This window comes from Lithobates pipiens, unplaced genomic scaffold (assembly GCF_037356315.1).
Source record: "Lithobates pipiens isolate NorthernLeopardFrog02 unplaced genomic scaffold, aLitPip1_a1.2 Scaffold_16, whole genome shotgun sequence".
NCBI classification, from domain to species: Eukaryota; Metazoa; Chordata; class Amphibia; order Anura; family Ranidae; genus Lithobates; species Lithobates pipiens.
The window spans coordinates 535,583,273-535,604,833 of record NW_027507748.1 but is presented as its reverse complement, the minus strand read 5'-3'; the positions used below and the strand labels follow the sequence as shown (position 1 = coordinate 535,604,833).

The 21,561-nt window shown below is 44.5% G+C and overlaps 2 protein-coding genes across 10 annotated transcripts in view; both read left to right on the top strand.

Annotated features, from left to right (window-relative positions):
- CPB2 (carboxypeptidase B2) overlaps positions 1 to 10,483 on the top strand; it is a 78,389-nt gene extending 67,906 nt beyond the window's left edge. Inside the window, exon 12 of the mRNA XM_077483238.1 lies at positions 10,215 to 10,483. Coding sequence (XP_077339364.1) covers positions 10,215 to 10,399 — 185 coding nt within the window. The 3' untranslated portion in view covers positions 10,400 to 10,483. The remainder of the gene's footprint in view (positions 1 to 10,214) is intronic.
- Positions 10,484 to 15,031: 4,548 nt separating this feature from the next.
- Positions 15,032 to 21,561, top strand: part of ZC3H13 (zinc finger CCCH-type containing 13) — a 119,433-nt gene continuing 112,903 nt past the window's right edge. For 7 of the 9 annotated variants that reach the window (XM_077483237.1, XM_077483234.1, XM_077483236.1 and 4 more), the window contains exon 1: positions 15,033 to 15,383. The gene's annotated coding sequence lies outside the window, so the exon portion shown is untranslated. Of the gene's footprint in view, positions 15,384 to 21,561 lie in introns of all 9 variants that reach the window. The other 2 variants (XR_013274616.1, XM_077483230.1) reach the window with 2 other exon arrangements.

The window sequence follows — 21,561 nt, the reverse complement described above, 5'->3', positions numbered from 1 at the left end:
AGGGATATTGGGCCCGGACCTGATGTTTACGTGGGGTTTTCACTCTCTGTCCTGGGTTATTAATCAGACAGATTTGGCATGCAGCACAGTAGTTCCTTGCAGTACTACTGAATCCAGGGGCTAGCCATCCTTGGCTTACAATCCTATACATAGAATTGGAGCTGACATGAGTGGGTAAGTGAACAGCCGCTGCCATTGCTGGGTATAGAGAAGCGGGTAGACATATTTTGTCTCCTTCTCTCCATACATTGTCAAGGCCTGGTGCAGCTCCCTCTTTAACCCAACGGTCCTTCTCAATAGCCCCTGCTTGTTCCTGTAGTTCCATTAGCTGCTGCCATGTGGTTTCGGGCATACTCACCTGTACCGTGGCTAAGGTCTCAGGGCTTACTTCCCCTAGAGCTGCCTTCTTTGCAGTTAAATCTGCAAATGCGTTTCCTTTTGCCTCAGTTGTTTTTGCGCTCGTGTGTGCCGCTATCTTCATGATGGCTACTCTTATAACCTTTTGAAGATTGTTCAGGACTCTTTTGATTCCTTCACCATGTTTAACAGGTGTACCTGCTGCTGTAAGGTAACCTCTAGCTTTCCATATGTGGCCATAATCATGTGCAACACCGTAGGCGTATGCGGAATCAGTGTAAATGTTCCCTTCTTGTCCCTCCAAGTGTTCTAGGGCTTTCTCTAGAGCGGTTAGTTCCGCTTCTTGTGCCGACATGTGTGCTGGTAGTGACTTTGCCTCAATTACCTGTGTGTCCGTTACCACAGCATAACCTGTGTGATATTTACCTTTGTCATCGGCAAATCTACTACCATCTATGTACAGTGTGTGTTCTGCATTTGCAATGGGTATGTCTGTGACATGTGGGAACCCCGTGGTTTCTTGTTCCATAAGTTGGAAACAATCGTGTTCATCAGATGTTATGTCCTGAAATGAAAGTGTATCAGAATCCTGAGTATCTTGTGCTGTGTCTACACCATTATCATCATTACTCCCCCCTGTCAAATCTGTCTGAAATGGTAAAAGCTGTGCTAAGTTAAAAGAAGTGCATCGCTGAAAGGTAACATTGGGGGGTAGGAGCAAAGTGCATTGTAGACGCAGCTGCCTTGCCATTGATATGTGTTTTGGTTGGACCTGTGATAAGATGGCGTGTATGTCATGTGTGGTATGTACCACTACAGGATTGTCTAAGACAATTTCTGAGGATTTGTCAATGATAATTGACACTGCTGCAACTGCTCGTACACAGGACGGTGATCCTCTAGAGACAGGATCGAGGGCCGCCGAGAAGTATGCTACCGGCCTTTGTTTGATGTGTTGTTGTGTCAACACCCCTGTTGCGTGTCCCGTGATTTCAGCAATGTACAAATGAAATGTTTTGGTATAATCAGGGATCCCGATCGCAGGTGCCGAAATTAGTAACCTTTTTAAGGTGCTAAAAGATTCATGACCTGCTTCTGTGAGTACATAGGGTACTATTTTCAAGCAATCATATAATGGCTGCATCAGAGAACTGGCATGTGGTATCCATTGTCTACAATATGATACCATTCCCAGAAACATACGAAGTTGCTTAAAGTTGCGTGGGATATTCATTTGTCTTATGGCCTGGACTCGGTCTTCAGTGAGATGTCGAGTACCCTGGGATATACAGTGGCCCAAAAAGACAACCTTTTTCTGACATACCTGTAACTTAGTTCTATTCACCTTGCACCCTTTTTCAGCCAGGAATTGTAACAATGATAGAGTGGCTTTTAAACAAGTATCGTTATCCGGACAACATAACAATAGGTCATCTACATATTGCAACAATACACAAGTGTCAGGCGGTTGCCATTCCCCCTATTTTTACTTTTTAAGGTTTAGTCAGTGGGGCATCGGACAAAAGACCGTCATAACCACTTATGGGTATGGTGTCACGGGACGTCATGTGTGGAGGGACTACTGAATCAGACAACAGACTGCGTGACGCTCCTGTGTCAACCAAACAAGGAATATGTTTACCTTCCACCTTCATCAACATGTGGAGCATTTTGTTCTCTGATTCAGCTAGGACTGGGGCAAGTCATGCGGTCGGATCGTCCCTATCATTGGTACGCCTCTGTCTGTAGTCCCTCGTGTCTCTGTCCGTGTTTCCTTCCTGTTCGTCTTTTATCCTTTTCCTACAGTCTCTTTTTATATGTCCCACCTTGTTGCAGTAATAACAGGTAAGAGGTTTACGGGAGGAATTCCCTCCTTCATTGACCCGGGCAACAGTGTTAACTCCCGGTGTCCTTCTGGGTTTAGTTTCTGCTAAATCAGCCTCTATGCCTTGTGCTTTCTGCAACAATGTTCCTCTGTCCCGTATGGCTCTCCATTCGGGAGTACATGCCTTCAGTTTGTCACCTATTTGGGGTACTAGTCCTTCCATAAACTGTCGATTGAAAGCCCTAATGGTGACGGGTAAGGCTAAATCTAGACCTTCGTCAGCCATCATGCTTTCCATGTTGAGGTAAAATTCTGTAACAGTCTGACCTGGGGCCTGTTTTATGGGCGCTGTCGAACCCCTTTCCTGCTGTTTCCCTTGGCAAAATTCTCGTAACTGAGCAATAAACAGGGGTCTAGAGTCTATATGACGAGGGTGTACTCCTGGTGGATCTGCCGCTGGATCCCCTTGTGGTCTATGTGGAGCAATTTCATTCATAAATTGATTAAACATCGTTAGTGTCATTTTATGTCTACATATATCTTCCCCATCTTGCCAAGTCGCTTCATGTGTGTCTAGTAATTGTGTCACGAATCTACAGAATGCGGCAGGTTTTGCTACGGGATCAGGAGCATTCTGTATTAATGCCATAAGAGTGTCAGCCGACCAAGGTGTCCATGTCCTCAGAACGACTTGTCGGGTCACTGTAGGTGGCTGTCCTGCTTGACCCGCATTTGGATTATTTACTTGTATTACCCTAGTCCGACTATGGACTGGAGCTACGGGCTCTGGTCTTTGAGCGCCGCAATGCACACATTCCTGTGCCCAGTCTGGGTTCTGGGTACCGCATACTCGGCATACCCATCCTCTTCCTCTTAAGGAAGGATAAAGTTTTGGTCTTTCATTACCTGGTGTGGTGATGTTATAAGGAGGTGGAGTATCTCCCGTATTAACCCTATCGCCGGGAGCAGAAGGAAGACTTTTGTGTCGGACCTTCATATCCCATCCACCCTTTTCCTGACAATACTCCCATCCCTCCTCTTTAGCCCTGTTGGAAACCTTAATTAAACATCGTATTTGTGATACCCATCTGTTCTGCAATATCTCTCCCTGTCTGTCTCTCTTTATTTCTTCCCAACCTTCTACACTTAATCCATTTTCTCCATCCATCCCCAATTTCTTGAGAATCCTATTTGTGCCCTGTGCCTTATCCTTCCCATACAACATTGTAATTATGTCTTTAACAGCATAACATTTCTGAGATTCCTCCTGGGGTTTACCATGTGTCTGGCCCATTTTGACAGTCCTGCCTAGGTGGCGTTTGGATCACTTACTAAGTGTCTCGTTGCCTTCTCCTCCTAGGGTGCCAAAATACTAAAAACCTCTCCTATATGAGATTTCTGAAATCGAATTACCTTATATGCTAGCCAACTGACAAATATTATGACCAGACTGACAGCTACAACATATACAAGCATTCCCTTTTGGTGGCCAAACACATATGACTAGGTCTCCGGGACTTTGTGGAGACCTTATTTCCGTCCCATTACCATGGAATCTCTCAGCATTCGTTTCTTATTCCTGCTTTATTGAGGCAGTCAGGACTTATACTTTCAACCCGTTTTTAGGCTCATGAATCAAAAAGCGTATATCAAACTTAAGTGTCGGACCCCCAAAGTACTCTTACGAGTTAAGGGCGCATTCCGTTACCCATTGGGATGATATATGTTTCAATTCACACCATACAAACAGGGCTTATCTCATTCACAACAGACAGATGACAAGTAGACAGACAAGAAACAACGGTAACATAAGCCAAAATATTAAGTTCAAGACCCACTTACTACAGAGGTTGGTGTTTACCTGAAGAACAATTCAGACAGATCAGGTGGGCACAAATCTAAGAAGCACAGAGTTTATAAGAAAATAAAGCTTTTCTTACCTGCGCAGGATTTGTCTGTGGTTCTTTGATGTGCCCGACCATTTCGTTCCGTCCTTATGTTCGTTCGCCTCTTGTAGTTTCTTCAGCGAGTCCCTATTCGCGGCGCCAGAAATGTTAGGTGCGACCTCAACAAGTCACCTATTTGTCAGGTTATGTTACCGTTTCCCAATTGTTAGTTAGAGTTCTTATCTGAGCAAAGAGACACGGAGATATTCAGTATTTCTGCTCAGAAGTCCGTCGTTAACTCTGACTGTCTCTGACTGACTGTGGCTCTGAGGCTTGTTTATTACATCTTTTATAGACAGAAAAGGGCAAACATCAGCAAATGTAAAAAAAACAACATTTTCAAAGTAAAGACAATTCTCCGGGTGTTATCAGCTGATAAGACAATCTTCTGGGCGTAGACTGCTTTTTAGGGCTGATGCGGCCTCTTCTTGATGAGTACGTGACAAAAGATGATGAATCCTTATTTTACAGAGAGAAATACAAGTAATTAGTAAGACATAAGGTCAACCATTTTGTTTCAACATATACCTTAATCCTTACAGCAGCACAAGATCATAATGGTCGCCCCTGCCTTCCAGCTGGTGGTATGCCGAAATGCCAGCCTTATGCATCCCCAGGTCGGTTGGCGGCTGCCGTCACCAACCGATCACAGATGTGGCTACTGTGCATGCGCCAATACACAGTATTACAGGAGGCCAGTGGAGGGTTCTGTGTATTGGCGCATGAACAGTAGCCACATCTCCTCCGCTCTCGGTGACGTCAGACGCTGACCAAGGGGGGGATACATAAGGCTGGCATACCACCAGCTGAAAGGCATTTCTGGCATACCACCAGCTGAACGGTATTTCTGGTATACCACCAGCTGGAAAGCAGGGGCAACCATTATGATGTTGTGCTTGGCGGTGTTTGATCGCACGGTTCTCAGTGTTAGAGCCAGGGGGATCCGATGCTGCATCCACCTAGGTAAGTATGATTCTGAAAAGGCAAAAAAAAAAGCCATATTTCTCTTTTAAGGATTACTATCCAGGGCTTTGATCTTTTTTTTTATCCAACTCCTTCTCCCCTTTTAAGTGTTTTAATATATTTTTCTACCATACCCTTAAAAAGCTCAGTAAACTGTTGTTGCCCTAAAAATTCAACGGTTCCTCAATCCTTGATTTGGTCTCTGCAGTCCTCTCTTTTTTTCTGTCTCTTGGGGAATGTTGCCGAGCCTTGTAGGACTCATTCCAGCTGCTCTATCCCCCCCCCCCCCCATTGTGGGGGGTCTTTCTTCAATCTGCGGTCCATCGTTTCTCGTATATTGGTATTCTCTCTGATATCCTCCTTGTGTAAAATATTGCTATCCACTCTGGTGTTCTCCTTGTCTTGGATCTCGGTAATTCCTCTGATTACCACTCTGCCTAAAATTTTGAGAACCTTTCCTATAGGGAACTTGTCTAACAGTTATATCATCTCAAAAATTCCCTGTTCCCCTAATTGTTTAATGGTGGATTCCTTAAAAGTACATAACTGTTAAATATAGGTAGGTACTCTAAAATCCGAAGCTGCCTCTTATATACCATCTCTGTCATTCTGTGGGATATTTACCCTTCCAGGTTCTTTTTTTGTTCTTTTTCTTCCTACATTTGTCTACTCGCTAGTACAGTGGAACATCGGACTGCGAGTAACTCCCAGGAGATTTTGAAACACATATGCAGGTAACGCGCTACAGGCGCGCTCAAGAAAAGCTCAAGAAAAATGCAGTCTGCAGTCTCTGACCATCTCTTGTATCATGTCCTCAGTCTTTAACCATCTCTTGTATTATGTCTGCAGTCTCTTACTTAAACGTAAACACACTACTAATAGTATTAGCAACATTTCCATTTGGTGCACCTCTAGCAAACACGATACAGGAGATCAGTGCAGCCTCACCAGTGCCTGTCACATGCAGTCTCACCAGTGCACGTCATATGCAGCATACCTTTCCATCATATGCAGCCTACCTGTGTCCAGCAGCCTCACCAGTACCCATCATATGCAACCTAGCTGTGCTCATCATATGCAGCTTACCTGTGCCCAGCAGTCTCACCAGTGCCCATCATATGCAGCCTACCTGTGCCCAGCAGCCTCCTCAGTGCCGTCATATGCAGCCTGCCTGTGCCCAGCAGCCTCACCAGTGACTCTTTCACAAGAGGCGGGATATTGTTACTGCGGCCCCTGCAATTCAGCTCCTTGACACACGGAGATTGCGGTGAGGAGAGAAGGAGGGAGGGGAGGAGGAGGGAGTAGAGGACTGGGCACGCCAGGATGACACTCCTGCAATGGGCGGCACCCAGGGCAGACCCCATCCCCTTTCGGTATCAGCTTTATTTTCTTGTGGCCAATAACTTTCGGCGTACGAAATTTCGGTGCACCTCTACATTTTGGATTTAGGGTTAAATACTGCTTTAAGACCTAATTCCAGCTGTTTGCTAAATTTTGGATGTCATGAGGAAAAGTTAAAATTTCATTTCAGGTTGTTTGTACTGTCTGTGATCCAGCTGAAATTTGTCCTTCCCTTTCCTCTGATACAAGAAATTGGTGGATAAGTTGTCACTAGGGCAGGAAGACAATGAAATCAATTAAAACATTGTCAGAAGTTCCAACACTTTCCCACTGCTATGTTATTTTGTAGGTGGCCTTGAAAGCCTAGGATCACATTAGTGCTGTTGCATAACTGTGCATTTTTCTGTCTTTTTGTTCTGGGGCCTATGGGGCCAAAAATGCACTATGCTGCACCAAAGAAGCACCTACACTGCACTGCACCATTTTGCATTGATGTGAATGGGCCCCATATAGAATAATGTGATTTCCATTGCCAAGAATTGCAAGTTTAGCACCCTGTAGTGTGTGCTACTAGATGTAAGAGGAGTAAAACTATAGCTTGGCCCAGGGATAAACCTGAGTCACTTAATCTCTGTCAGGGTTATTAAAGGCCAGGGCTGGATGACTCATCCTGGCAGCTCTCTGGTGTCTTCCTCGGTTTCTGTAATGTTGGAGAACATTCTAGAACATAGTGGGCAGAAGCTAGGAGGGGTCGCCTTGAATATTTAGGGGCCTTTAGCCAATACCCAGGTTGGGGGCCTGGCAGGGAGCTAAAAGAGCCCTTAAATAGACATGAGCCAAGCCAGCAGGCGAGTCAGGTGGTGGAAGTTGGAGGGACCCCTTACTGGGGGGGTTACCTTAGGCTGGAGCTTGGGAGGTTGGCCTGGAAGGATCCCACCACAGGAGGCAGTTGGAGGGATTCAAGCTGCAGAGGCAGCAGACAGAGCAAGGTGAGACCGTGAGTAGATCAGCACGGTGCAGGGACAGACATGCGGAGAGACTGCCAGCTGTAAATATGCTCTCTTGAAGACAGTGGTGTGCCAAGTCTTCATCAAACCTTGCTCTGGGGAGTCTCCATGTGCATGTCAGTCAGGAGGACTAGGAAGAGGTAGGCAGCCAGGTGGAATAGCAATTTCTGCAAGAGGTGGAACTGGGACCAGTGTCCACAGGGAAGCAGAAGGTGATGTGATATGCTGCTAGCTCCTTATGCATTGCTTTGCCAAACGAATGGCGAGTTCCTGCCTGTAATGGGCTGTTCCTGAACTGGTGATAGACTGTTAGTTCCCTCATGAGTGAGCCAGCATGAGCTGTAGTAAGGGGAACCAAGTTTGTGCCGGAGGAAGTGTCCCTGAAATGTTGTTGTCACACTGGGAATTCCATAATCCCTTGCCCCATCCAAATTATCATCCCCTAATATAACCACAAAAAACAAGCCAAAGTCCGGATGAAAAAAGGAAGTGATGTGTGTCTGGCTGTGCAGCAGCAGGCACAGGATAAATCGCACTACTGTGAATAGCACCTTAGAAAGCCTTTCCCTCCTTTCCTGATAGGTAGAGAGGAGAAATCACTCTACCAGGCCAATGCTCTGATCCTTCTCCACTCATTTCAAAACAATAAATAAAGCTTTGCCTGAAATTGGGTTTAAGGCTGGGTTCACATTTATGCAAATTGGATGTGTCTTTCTCCTAATCCAACTTGCATACCAGGAAGTTGTGACTTGCTCTCTATGGAGCCAGTTCACACATCTCGCAGTGGCTTCAGTGAAAATTTTACAGTAGCCCCGTGTGTCTTTTGGTCCATTTCAGGTCTGAATTCAGTCCAAAATTTGGGATGAAATCGGACATGAACCTGTGAATAGAGACTCCTGCTGTGAGCTGCTGCGTGTTCTAGTGTGAACCTAGCCTAAAGAAAATTTTATATTTTGCCTAGCCACACACACCAGATGATGCTAACTAGTAGCCCAATGGCCGCACAATTGATCTGCTTGGCTACTACAAACTACACTGCAGCATATTAGAGACGCTGCATAACAAACTTTAATTGTATAACTTGGCTATCTGGATAACATTTGATTGCTATTATTGAACTCTGCTTTGAGAATGTGAGTTCCCTGGCTGTCACATAATTCTGCTGTCTCGATGTTTTAGAAGTCTCTGACTCTGAATATGTATCAAGAAAAGGAATGATATACATGAAACAAATGCAGACCTGGATTTTTGTAGCGTGTACTTTGACTAGGATGAGGCAACAATTACATTTTTTATAATAAAAAGTCAGAAAATATTTACATCTCTCCTATTTCATTCCTAGAGGGGTTCCTAGAGGGGTGGTAGTTAATTTTCTTGAATAACTTTTTCAGTTATCCTAATGCCCCGTACACACGATCGGACTATCCGGCGGACTTGTTTTTTTTCCCCAAAGTCTGACGGACTTAGAAAGAAGTTTTGACTCAAAATTGTCTGCCGGACTCAGTAGTCCGGCGGACAATCCACCCGTCTGTGTGCTAGTCCGCTGGACTTTTGAAATAAACGGACTTGCCCACACACGGAGAAATGTCTGTTCATTTTGAACGTGGCTCCAGGTAGACGGGACTAGCGAAGGAAATCAATGTCGCCACCTCCATCGACACGTCGCTAGCCCCGTCACCTGGTATGGACTTAAAGGGGAAGCCCTAAGCTGAAAAAACGGCGTGGGGGTCCCCCCAAGGTCTATATCAGACCCTTATCCAAGCACACAGCCCGGCCGGTCAGGAAAGGGGGTGGGGAAGAGCGAGCACCCCCCTCCTGAGCCATAACCGCGTGCCCTCAACATGGGGGGGTGCTTTGGGGAAGGGGGGGCCCGGTCTTCTCGCCGGACTCCTCCACTATCTTCTGCTAGCTCTTTTACTAGCGGAGGAGCCCGGCTTTCTTCTTCGTCGTCGCCGCCACCATCTGGGGGTCTTCTTCCGACTTCGGGGTCTTGTCCCGCTCTTCGGGGGTCTTGTCCCCCTCTTCGATTCTTCTGCTGGGCCTCCGCTGCCTTCTGCTAGCTCTGCCAGCTGTCGGGAAGAGGCCCTTGTCCTCATCAACATGGGGACAAGGTGCTTTGGGTGGGGGGGCAGCAGGGCCCCCCTTCCCCAAAGCACCCCCCATGTTGAGGGCACGTGGCCTGGTAAGGCTCAGGAGGGGGGCCACTGGCTTGTCCCCACCCCCTTTCCTGACCGGCCGGGCTGCGTGCTCAGATAGGGGTCTGATATGGACCTTGGGGGGACCCCCACGCCATTTTTTCGGCGTAGGGCTTCCCCTTTAAGTCCATACCAGGTGACGGGCTTAGCGACGTGTCAATCTCGCCAATGGAGGACGGCGACATTGACTTCCTTCGCTAGTCCCAGCGTTCAAAATGAACTAACTTTTCTCCGTGTGTGGGCAAGTCCCTTCATTTCAAAAGTCCAGCGGACTCTCGCCATAGTCCGGCGGAAAAGTCTGCTCGTTCAGAAAGGCCGGCGGACCTCCGCTGCAAAGTCCGGCGGTTTGTCCGCCGGACTAAGCCCGCTGGATAGTCCGATCGTGTGTACGCGGCATCACTTATTCACTAAATCTACTGTGAGAACTATAGAAAAACATTAGTTCTTCAAGACTTTATAGCTCCACTGGTGATTTTTTTTAATACATATATAAATGGTGGAAAGGTGGAATACGGTTCACACTGGCTTTGCAATGAACATTTCAATAATACAAATTTAATATGGTGTTTTTTTTTTCCAGACTTGGCTCCAGGTGGCTCTGATGATTGGGCATATGATATGGGAATTAAATATTCTTTCACCATCGAGCTTCGGGATAAAGGGGCTTATGGATTTCTGCTTCCTCCAAAGTTGATAAGACCAACATGCAGTGACGCTCTCACCGGGATTAAAATTATATCTGCACATATTGTTAAAAAAATTTAATACTGTCATAGCTAACTACCCGCAATAAATTGCATATAGCCAACATTGGACACATGAAGTTTTATAAACAAATATGACTGCAAATGCATAGTCTTTTTATTGTATTTACTGTATCTTGTAAATGACTCTCTATTGTTTGTTGCATGAATATGCCCCCATAATCAAATAGTACAAAATCCAGCATCATACAGAAATAGGTTTTGGGACTTACTTAACCACTACAATACAGGGCACTTTCACCCCCTTCCTTCCCAGCCCAATTTTCAGCTTTCAGCGCTCTCGCTCTTTCAGTGACAATTGCGCGGTCATGCTACACCGTAAGTGGCGTCATTCCAGTCTCCTAATTGTAAACACGGAAGCGACGTCATGACGTCACTTCCTGTTTACTCGGCTGCCAATGGCGCCAGATTTAAAAAAATATACAGTATTCAGAATCGCCGTTTTTGGTGATCTGAATACTTTGAAGTGTAAAGGAGGGGTGGGGGGTCTTTTAGACCCCCGATCCCTCCATAAAGAGTACCTGTCACCACCTATAACTGTCACAAGGGATGTTTACATTCCTTGTGACAGCAATAAAAGTGATCAAATTTATTTATTTTTAAAAAAAAAACAATTTATTAATTTAAAAATTAATAAAATAAACAAGAAGAAAAAAAAATTTTTAAGTGCCCCCCCGTCGCCACGAGCTCGCGCAGCAAAGAAAACACATACGGAAGTCACGCCCGCATATGTAAACGGTGTTCAAATCACACATGTGAGGTATCGCCGCGATCGTCAGAGCGAGAGCAATAATTCTAGCACTAGACCTCCTCTGTAACTCTAACCTGGTAACCGGAATTTTTTTTTAAAGCGTCGCCTATTGAGATTTTTAGGTACCGTAGTTTGTCGTCATTCCACGAGTGCGTGCAATTATAATGTGTGACATGTTTGGTATCTATTTACTCTGCGTAACATTATCTTTCACATTATGCAAGAAAATTGGGCGAATTTTATTGTTTAGTTTTTTATTAAATTCATGAAAGTGTCCCTTTCCCCAAAAAGTTGCGTTTAAAACACCGCTGCACAAATACCGCGTGCCATAAAATATTGCAACAATCGCCGCTTTATTCTCTAGAGTCTCTGCTAAAAAATATATATATATATATATATATATATATAATGTTTGGGGGTTCTAAGTCATTTTCTAGCAAAAAATATGGATTTTAGCTTGTAAACACCAAATGTCAAAAATAGGCTTAGTCATGAAAGGGATAAGGATACATTAAATACATTCGAAATATGCATATTAGAAGGTCTAATGCATAAGCCACTGGGTTAATCCTGCGAAGAATACGGAAAGGCCCAATAAACCAAGGTGCGATCTTCAGTGAGGGAACATGAAGTCGGAGGTTGCAAGATGACAGCCAGACCCTGTCCCCAACCTGGTAGAAAGGTGCAGGCAGGCGTCTGCGGTCAGTGTGGCGTCTGTACCTATTATTAGCATGTCGCAAAGCCTCTTGGATTTTTGCCCAAGTGGAATGAAGACAACAGAGATGCTCCTCTAACGCACCTGGTGGTAGCTTCCCATATGTCTCCAGGATTAGGGTGTTATGGCAGAAGGTTCTGGTTAATGTGTGGCATCAGGTCCGTGGACGTTGGATGCTGTGGCAGGACTTGGTGGTTTACGAAGTTCTCTACACTTTAATATTTTTGTCCCCTCTTCCCGGTGGTTGTTGGCTCAAGTGTGTATTTATATCTGGGCCGTGAGACATATTTAGTGAAGCATTGATTTACACCTATCGTTGAGTCTCTTTGACTTTTGGGCTTTTTTGTGCAGTGTTTAGTAACAGGTCCCCCTCTATCTTGGCCTGCTTGCCCTGATAAATGTCTGGTATGAATTTTGGGGGGGACCCCAATTGGAGTGGAGTTCCCCTTAAAATCTATACCAGACCTAAAGGGGGGCATTTTTTTTTCTTAATTCTGTCATAGGGTTGCCTTTAACCACTTCAACACACTGACGGCACTGTATATAATACCCTGCCTGCACTGTATTTATATATATATATATATATATATATATATACTAGACTGCCTGCACTGTATAGTCTACACTGAATGCAGAGTATATGTATGCACTGTATATATAGTCTATACTACACTGTATATATATATATATATATATATATATATATATATATATATATATATATATATTAAACTGCCTGCATGCCACTAATATGCCTCTAGCTTACGTTCTATCAATCATTACACTATATACGCTCGCCGTGTAAGCAGCCTTATATAGTCTGGGGCGTGAACTTAGCCCCCTGAGCTATGATTGGCTAAAGGCACCCTGTCTTTGGCCAATCATGGCTCTCACAGCAGAGCACGCTGTGATTGGCCAAAGCATGCAGGTCAGGTGCATGCTTTGGCCAATCATCAGACATCAATGCACTGGCATTACAGGGAGCTCGAATTTGCTGTGAACGTCCCATAATGTTCGGTATTCGCCAAACGGGCAAACACCCGATGTTCGAGTTGAACTTACATTTGACTCGAACTTTGAGCCCATCCCTACTGGAACCATGTCCTGTGGTCTGATGAGACAAGATAAACGTATTTAGTTCAGATGGTGTCAAGTGAGTGTGGCAGCAACCAGGTGAGGAGTACAAAGACAAGTGTGTCTTGCCTACAGTCAAGCATGGTGGTGGGAGTGTCATGGTCTGGGGCTGCATTAGTGCTGCTGGCACCAGGGAGCTACAGTTCATTGAGGGAACCATGAATGGCAACATGTACTGTGAAATACTGAAGCAGAGCATGATTCCCTCCCTTCGGACACTGGGCCGAAAAAAATGGTTTCTTACTTTTTTAGCTAGTTTCTAGTCTTAAAGCAAATTTGTCAATCCCTGGCTGAAAGGCTGGTGGTAAGGCATCTGGAGGGAATCCTGACATTATTCAGTGAATTGGTTAGAATATGATGCACGTCTAAAGCTACCCTTATTTACCTACAGGTTTAGCACAATATCCTGTTTGTGGAGGGTCATTTCTCATAACCACCCCCCCCCCCCAAAAGAAGGCTCCAGTTATGAGACAGGAAGTGAAGGGAAATCTCCTCAATAGGACACAAATGGCAAAAAAAAAGAGCCAGAACGAGGAACTGTCCATGTAAATAAACAGATCCCATTCTGACAGGAAAGTTTAGTGTTCGTCTGTTCCTAGTGATCAGGAACAGCGATCTCTCTACTCCCAGTCAGTACATTCCCCCCACAGTTAGAAACACCTCCTAGGGAACACATTTAACCCCTTGATTGTCCCTAGTGTTAACCCCTTCCTTGCCAGTGACATTTATACAGTAATCAATGCATTTTTATAGCACTGATCGCTGTATAAATGTCACTGGTCCCAAAAAAGTCTCCGATCTGTCTGCCGCAATCCTGATAAAAATCGCAGCTCACCGCCGTTATTAGTAAAAGAAAATAATAATAATACTAAAAATGCCATAAATCTATCTCATAGTTTTTAGACGCTATAACTTTTAAGCTAATGCTTTATGCTTATTGCGATTTTTTTACCAAAAATATGTAAAAGAACACATGTTGGCCTGAACTTATAAAGAAATTTGTTTTTTTTAAGATTTTTTTTTGGGATATATATTACAGCAAAAAGTAAAAAATATAGTTTGCTCCCTAAATTGTCATTTTTTTTTGTTTATAGCGCAAAAAAAATAAAAAATGCAGATGTGATCAAACACCCCCAAAAGAAAGTTCTATTTGTCGGGGAAAAAGGGACATCAATTTTATTTGAGTACAATGTTGCACAAACTCACTATTTTCAGTTAAAGCGACACAGCTCCATAAAGCAAAAAATGGCCTGGTCAGGAAGGGGGGGGGGCAAATCCTTCCAGGCTGAACTAGTTAAAAAAAAACGCTGTAACTCCACTTAAACAAACAGCCCCCATTTTTAGTAGTAATGCATTTAGAAAGCATTTCGTATTGCAGATGTGGCCGAGTATGATATGGCAGAGAAGCTAATCCCTCTCACAAATCTCATCTAAACACCGCTCTTCCAGTCAAGTTCCCTTTGCGTCCCATAATCCCCTGCGGGGGGCGGCGTATGCGCAGCGCTCGAACTGAGCTTACATCCTATCACTAGGTGAAGTTTCATTGCCGCCATCTTGGTACACCCCGCACTCTTCCATAGTAAGGATACACTGAGAAGGAGGAAAGCGGACATCTTGTTACACCCTCCGGAGTGTTGTATTTTACACTCATTTTTAACAGAAAACAGGTTATATAGTGAAATACCGTACTTAAAATTCCGTATGAATGTTTCGATGTTGAGTTTTAGAAGCAGTGAAATTCTGTCAAATTAGCAAAATTAGATCAGCAGGCTTGCCGTTGCTTTTAAAATTCAACGTTTAACCAGTCAGACGGGGTTCTAAGTACTGCATTTCACTATATAACCTCCGTTTACTGTAAAAAATGAGTGTAAAATGCAAAGCTCCGGTGGGTGTAACAAGATGACCGTTTTGCCCCTTCTCAGTGAATTCTTACTATGGAGGGGTGTGGGGTGCAGCAAGATGGCGGCGACCGAATGTCACTTCCGTTACACATTCCGACGGGTCGCCTAATCTGACGAAACACCGGCCTTTTCCTGTGAGGTAGCGCTGTTTCCCAGCAGGCTCAGCGGTGGAAGCGCTCGGCCTGTGTGTGGTTTCCTTGCTTTCTAGTTTGTATCCGGTGCTGCGTCACGATCGCTCCCGGAGGCCGGGACCGGCGGCGGCAGCAGACGTGGTGGCCGCAGTGGAAGGCGAAGAAGAAGAGGAGGGGGAAGGCGGAGCCGCTGTCTGGGAGAGCGGCTGGAGGCGCAGGTGGTCGCCGTGCTCGGACGGTCGGTCGGTCCGCGGCACTGGGAGACCGCGCTGATCTCCCAGTTGCGGCCGCCAGACACACAGCGGTCACGGCCCGGGAATCTGCTACAGGCGGCGGAGGCCGCCGCTACCGGGGTGAGGAGGAGAGCCGAATGCTCTGTGTACACAGGGGGGATGGGGAGGTCACCAGAAGAGCAGTGTTATCATCAGCATTAGGCTGCATTCACACACACACACACACACCTCCACCCCCCCCCCCCCTTTTTTTTTTTTTTTCCAGACACCCTAGAGAATAAAATGCTGGTCGTTGCAATATTTTGTCAGACCGTATTGGCGCAGCGCTCTTACAAGCGCATTTTTTTTGGGGTGGGGGGGAATAGACTTATGAATTGAAACATAGGACACCAGTAAAGTTAGCCCATTTTTTTTTTTCTATATATTGTGAAAGATAATGTTATGCCGGGTAAATTGATACCCAACATGGCACGCTTCAAAATTGTGCCCGCTCATGGAATGGCGACAAACTTTGACCCTTTAAAATCTCCATAGGCGACGCTTAAAATTTTCTACAGATTACAGAGTAGGTCTTGGGCTAGAATTATTGCTCTCACTCTAATAATACCTCACATATGTGGTTTGAACATGTTTTCATATGAAGGTGCGACTTGCGTTCGCTTCTGCGTGCAAGCTTGGCAGGATGGGGGGGGGTGGGGGTTTAAAAAAATAAAATGTTTACGTTATTTTAAATTTTTATATATTTTTTTAATTTTTTTTTTTTTAAACAAATTTTGGATCACTTTTATTCCTATTACAAGGGATGTAAACATCCCTTGTAATAGAACATAAAAGCATGACAGGAACTTCTTTTTAATGTGAGATCTGGGGTCAAAAAGACCTCAGATCTCATATTTACACTTAAAAGCAATAATATGAAGGGGGAAAAAAAATAAAGGGAATATATATAAATATAAATATATATATATATATATATTTTTTTTTTTTATTAAGACCATTGGGTGGAAGTGACATTTGATATCGCTTCCATCATCCAATGGTATGGAGCCAAGTGGGGGCCATCACTCCACTTCATGGCTCGGAGGGCAGAGGACCCCCGATTGTTTCTGCCACCATCGACGGCTCTGGTAAGTGGTGGGAGGCATCTCTCCCGCTGCCTATAAAAGTGATTTTGCGGTGGATCTGCCATAGAGACCACTTTTATCTGAAAGGGGACTGTCCACTGTTTAAAAAGATACTGGGGATATGGCAGCTATCTGCTGCCATAACCCCGGTATTCAACGTCAATCAGCTGCCGTATGATGACGGAGGGTGGGCTGTAAGTGGTTAATGGCTCCTCAAACACAGGCCGCAAATGCGCCTTTTCTCACCCAATAAAAACACATGATAAAATGTGCCAGGCGCGGTGCACAAAATGCTGCACTATGCGGGTCACGTGAAAACGTGCAGTCATGCTAAGTAATGCTGGCCATAAACAACGCGAAAAATCCTTCAAACTTGTTTTCAATTTAGGAGCACTCAGCCGTGAGAGTAAACAATTTTTCCTTCATGTAATAACCGAATTCTGATTGATAATTTGTTCAGTCTTTTTTTTTTTTTTTTCTTGGTTCGTTTTGTCACATATGCCTAGTGCAGTTCGGGTGAGAAACACATTAAAGTGGTTGTTAACCCACTGATGTATAATGCTCCCATCCCCTCTAATATTACAATAAGTTCTGTAACGATAACATATCATCTTCCAGCTCTTGGGTGTCTTCTCTCTTCTCCGCCCGGTGTTCTATCGAGAAATGCCCTCCATCGAAAAATGCCTCCGATGGGTCTGTATATATGTTACTCCAGCTTATATTTTGATCAGCTGACATGACGTCAACACGGCGCATACGCAAATCATCGGAGGCAGTATGTGACGATCTACGCGCCGAGAGAGCAGGAAATTGTCAGATTCCGCCTCACTGTTGCGGGGCGTTTTTTTTTTTTTTCTGTATTGAATGGCGTGTTTTCTGTCTGTTGCACGGTGGCTTGAGTGTGTTAAATAGTGGCTTTTGGCTGTGTCTAAGGGCGAGTTTAAAACCCACACGAAACTCACCCTTCAACACAACCCGCCCCGCAATAGCGAGGCAGAATCTGACAATTAGTCTCCCTCGGCGCTTAGCAGATCGGATGCTGCCTTCAATGATCAGCGCATGCAGCATGTTGATGTCATGCCAGCTGATCCACATAGCTGGAGTGGCATTGTGTACTGCTCATGCGCAGACTCATCAGGGACATTTTTCAACGGAGGGCATTTTTCATCAGAACACCGGCTGACAGTTCCAGTAGGCGATAGAAAGGAGATAGACAGCTGAGGAGTCACATGATTGCTGGGAGCCGATGTGTTAGTGGTACAGATGAGCATATTTATTACCCAGACATGGGCACTTATTGTAATATTACAGAGGGGATATGAGCATTTTGTACTTAATATGAGAGCATGGAGGGGGGGGGGGGGCTGACACAAGCAGATGGGGGGGGGGGGGGGGGGGGACATAGGAGCAGAGAGGAGACAGAACAGGGCTGCGGATGATGGAAGCATATAAACTGACCACGGTGTCAGGGCTCAGGAGCCATGATGCACCATCGCCAGTTTACAAAGGAGAGGGTATAGCCAGGCAGGATCAGATGGGTATTTTTAGGTGTTGCAGGGGTCCAAATGGCACGGCACAAGCACTGTGCTGTATAAAATGCTTTAAGGGAACAGGATCTGTTTATTGTTTTTTTTTTTTTGGGTTGACAAACGCTTTAACCTTTCAGTTTATCGTTTGGTAGAATTTCCAACCTGTTCAAAACAATAAATTTTTTTGGTTTGAAAAGTTAAAACCAATTTTTCTATTTATGCCCTTTAACTGGATGAAAAACAAACCATTTTCAGCTGCTGTATGGCCAGCATAAAGGTGTAAATGGGGGGGCCTAAAGCTAGGTTAACATCTATGCATGTTTTTTTTCTTTTGTGGTACATTTTGAATTTTTCTATGCGCACTTTTGGTGCATTTTTATTACATTTTTGTATTTTTTGTCATGCAGGAAAATGCTCAAAAAATGCATGTTCATATGTTTTTCATTCGTTTTTTGATGCAGTTCCATTGAAGTGTATAGAGCTGAAAATGCACCATGCTACGTGCAAAAACTCCATGCACCTCTCTAAAAAACACATTGCAGGAAACTGCACTGAATGGGACCCATAGGAAGCAAGATTAAATGGATTGTAGTGCATTTCTGTGGATCTGCAGAAGCACTAAAAACACATAGATGTGTGTTTTAGCGTAAGGCTCCGACTTTGGAGTGCAACTTTGTTACGATTTTGGCTTTGACCAGTGATGGACAATTGTTATTGTATAGCATTCGGGTACAACTTTTATGCAACTTCTGAGGGTTAATATTCAAGTCTTTGGCCCTCAAGTTGTGTGAAAGTCAGACCAAAGTATTTCATGAACTACTTTAAAGTTGATGCAACTTTAAGTCACACATATATGAATGGGGAACAACTTGTGCAACTTTGATATCCAAAGTTGAATGACACGTTGTATAAGTGTGAATGGAGCCTAGACTAGGTTCACGCTTGTGAGGGTCATGGACGCTTGCAAAGTTGTGTACGTTCCCAACCCATATGCAAAACACCCTACCCTTTAGCAGATTCATGGGGTGCCTTTAATTCTTAATGGTACTGGCCATGTTTTCACAGGTGCAAATCTGCATGATGCCGCAGCAACATAATGCTCTGTGCAGTGCAATTTTAAAGGAGGATCCAGAACTTCATTACCCACGTTTCTGCCGGGAGGGCTGCCCGTTGAAATTAATGGGCTGCCCTACTCGCAGAACAGGGGTTGCACTGATGTGAACAGAGCCGTCAGCAGAACTCCAGGAATTAAACATTAAAACATGAAGCAGTGTGTTGCCAACAGTGTTTATTTTCGTCAACTAAAACATTTTAGTTGACTAAAATATGATTAAAGCAATTGAGATAACTAAAATGGCATTTTAGTGAAGACTAAAACTAAATTAAAATTTGACGTTAGAATTAACACTGGTCTGTAGTGCATATTTCATAACTAAAAGCGGAGTTCCACCCTAAAGTGGAACTTCCACTCATCGGAACCCCCCCCCCCTCCTTTTTCAGGGGGGAGGGGGATGCAAATACCTGTCTAAGACAGATATTTGCACCCACTTCCAGGCATAGACTCCCATGGGAGTCTATGCCTCTAACTTTCCCGCCGCACTGTCTGATGGGACACACACGGGGGCCCAGAGACAGCGCGGACCATTCCCATTGCGCTGCGCGACTCGCGCATGCGCAGTAGGGAACTGAAGCCGCAAAGCTTCACTTCCTGATTCCCTCACCGAGAATGGCGGCGGCAGAAGCCCAGAGCCGAGTGATTGATCGCCCTCGGCTGCTGATATCGCTGGACCCCCGGAAAGGTAAGTGCCCATTTATTAAAAGTCAGCAGCTGTAGCATTTATAGCTGCTGGCTTTTAATAATTTTTTTTCGGGTGGAATCCCTCTTTAATACCATAAATAACATTTTGATTTTTCACTCCAGCAGTATATGAGTCTGGAAATTGTAGAGAAATGCATTATAATTTAACTACACCCGTTAGAGTTTAGATAACTAAAATGAGTTTTAGTCGACTAAAACAATTGCAGAACTAAAATGGGACTAAAACTAAAATTACATTTTAGTCCTAAGACAAACGAAATTTGCTGCCAAAATTAACACCGGTTACTAAGCCTAGTATGTGTGCAGGTGTGGTGGATTTGTGTGTCTGTACAAATGCCACCAGACAACATAGTGGTAACCTGCCAGAAGCTGGCAGTGATCCTCGCATCCCCCCCCCCCCCTCCTACCAGCCACAAGTGTAAACTAGGAGTAAGCTCAGGTGCCTTTCTGCATGGTAACTTAAAGCGGAGTTCCGCCAGCGGAAATTGTTTTTGAAAGTTGGAGGGGGATTTGCCAGACATTACGTAGACTGCTGCACAATGTGCGACGATTTTCCCTGAGAGTGGGATACCTGGATTTGAAATATTACATTTTCTTTTCCTTTGTTTTTTTTTTTTTTTTTTTTTTTCATACAGTGACCAGAGCAATACAGTGTTACCATGGTAACACTATTACTCTGGGGATATGATCAGGATTTTTTCTTTTTTTACACACAGATTACTTTTACAATTATAAGTAACCATTTTTTTTACTGAATGAAAACTACTCATTCAATGTTTACTATTGTGAAACGCTGTGCTTGGCCACAGCTAATCAGATGGTACAGATGAGCTGTTATTGGCTTTGTACCATGTGATGACTCCCATCATGACTCTCAGCTCATCCTAATAGTATACAAACACATTTATCAAAGCCTTTTATTGTGTACAACTGTCATGTGATCCGCTAAGGTTGATCACAACAATCACGTTATCGTCAGAGGACCAGTACAGTGATCTGTGTTCAGCTGTGTCCAGAGGACGCAATGCTGGGAGGACGTCTCCAGAACAGTTCTCCTGCACAGCCATAATTTTAAAATAGGCAGGGATGAAAGGGATTAACAAGCCCTCTGAAAAACAGGAGTGTCAGCTCCAAATCTTGTGAGAAATAGCAGTCGTCATAGGCAAGTGTATGAGGGATGTTAGGACTTGTTTATATTTGCATTTGGGGGGGGTTAAAACATGTGGCTGTGCCATGTTTTTATTGCTCCCACTGCAAAAGATGTGTGCTCATGCTGTGGTTGTGATGCTTTTCCTTAAGGTGTAAGTAAACCCCCTCTATTTTCAGCCAAGGATGCTGCCATCTTTGCCTCTGTTTAATCTACAACTGCCGTGATGCTGCACATGTAATCAGTTATGACAGCAGCCATTGCATGGTTTAACAGTTTGAGAGCACAACCAATAGGAGTGTTGCATTTCCAGCACGTGCCGAAAATAAAACAGTTTTTTGGATGGGTTTACTTCCTCTTTGTCTCCCTGCAAAGGTAAAGCATAATGGGAGCCGCCACTAACGGCATATTGCCGTTAGCAGCGGCATGCTTAGTGCGCCTGCGCGCCGCTGTGTAAGGCGCATGCGCCGCAGACAGCGGTACCTGTCTTTTTGCAAATATCTCCTAAACCGTGTAGGTTTAGGAGATATTTCATGGACCTACAGGTAAGCCTTTATATAGGCTTTTCCTGTAGGTCAAAGTGGTCTTTAAGGGTTTACAACCACGTTAAAGCCCAGCGTGATGCCTCTCATGTTTTGTAGAATAGCAATAAGTAGATAGTACAAGTAGGAAATGCATT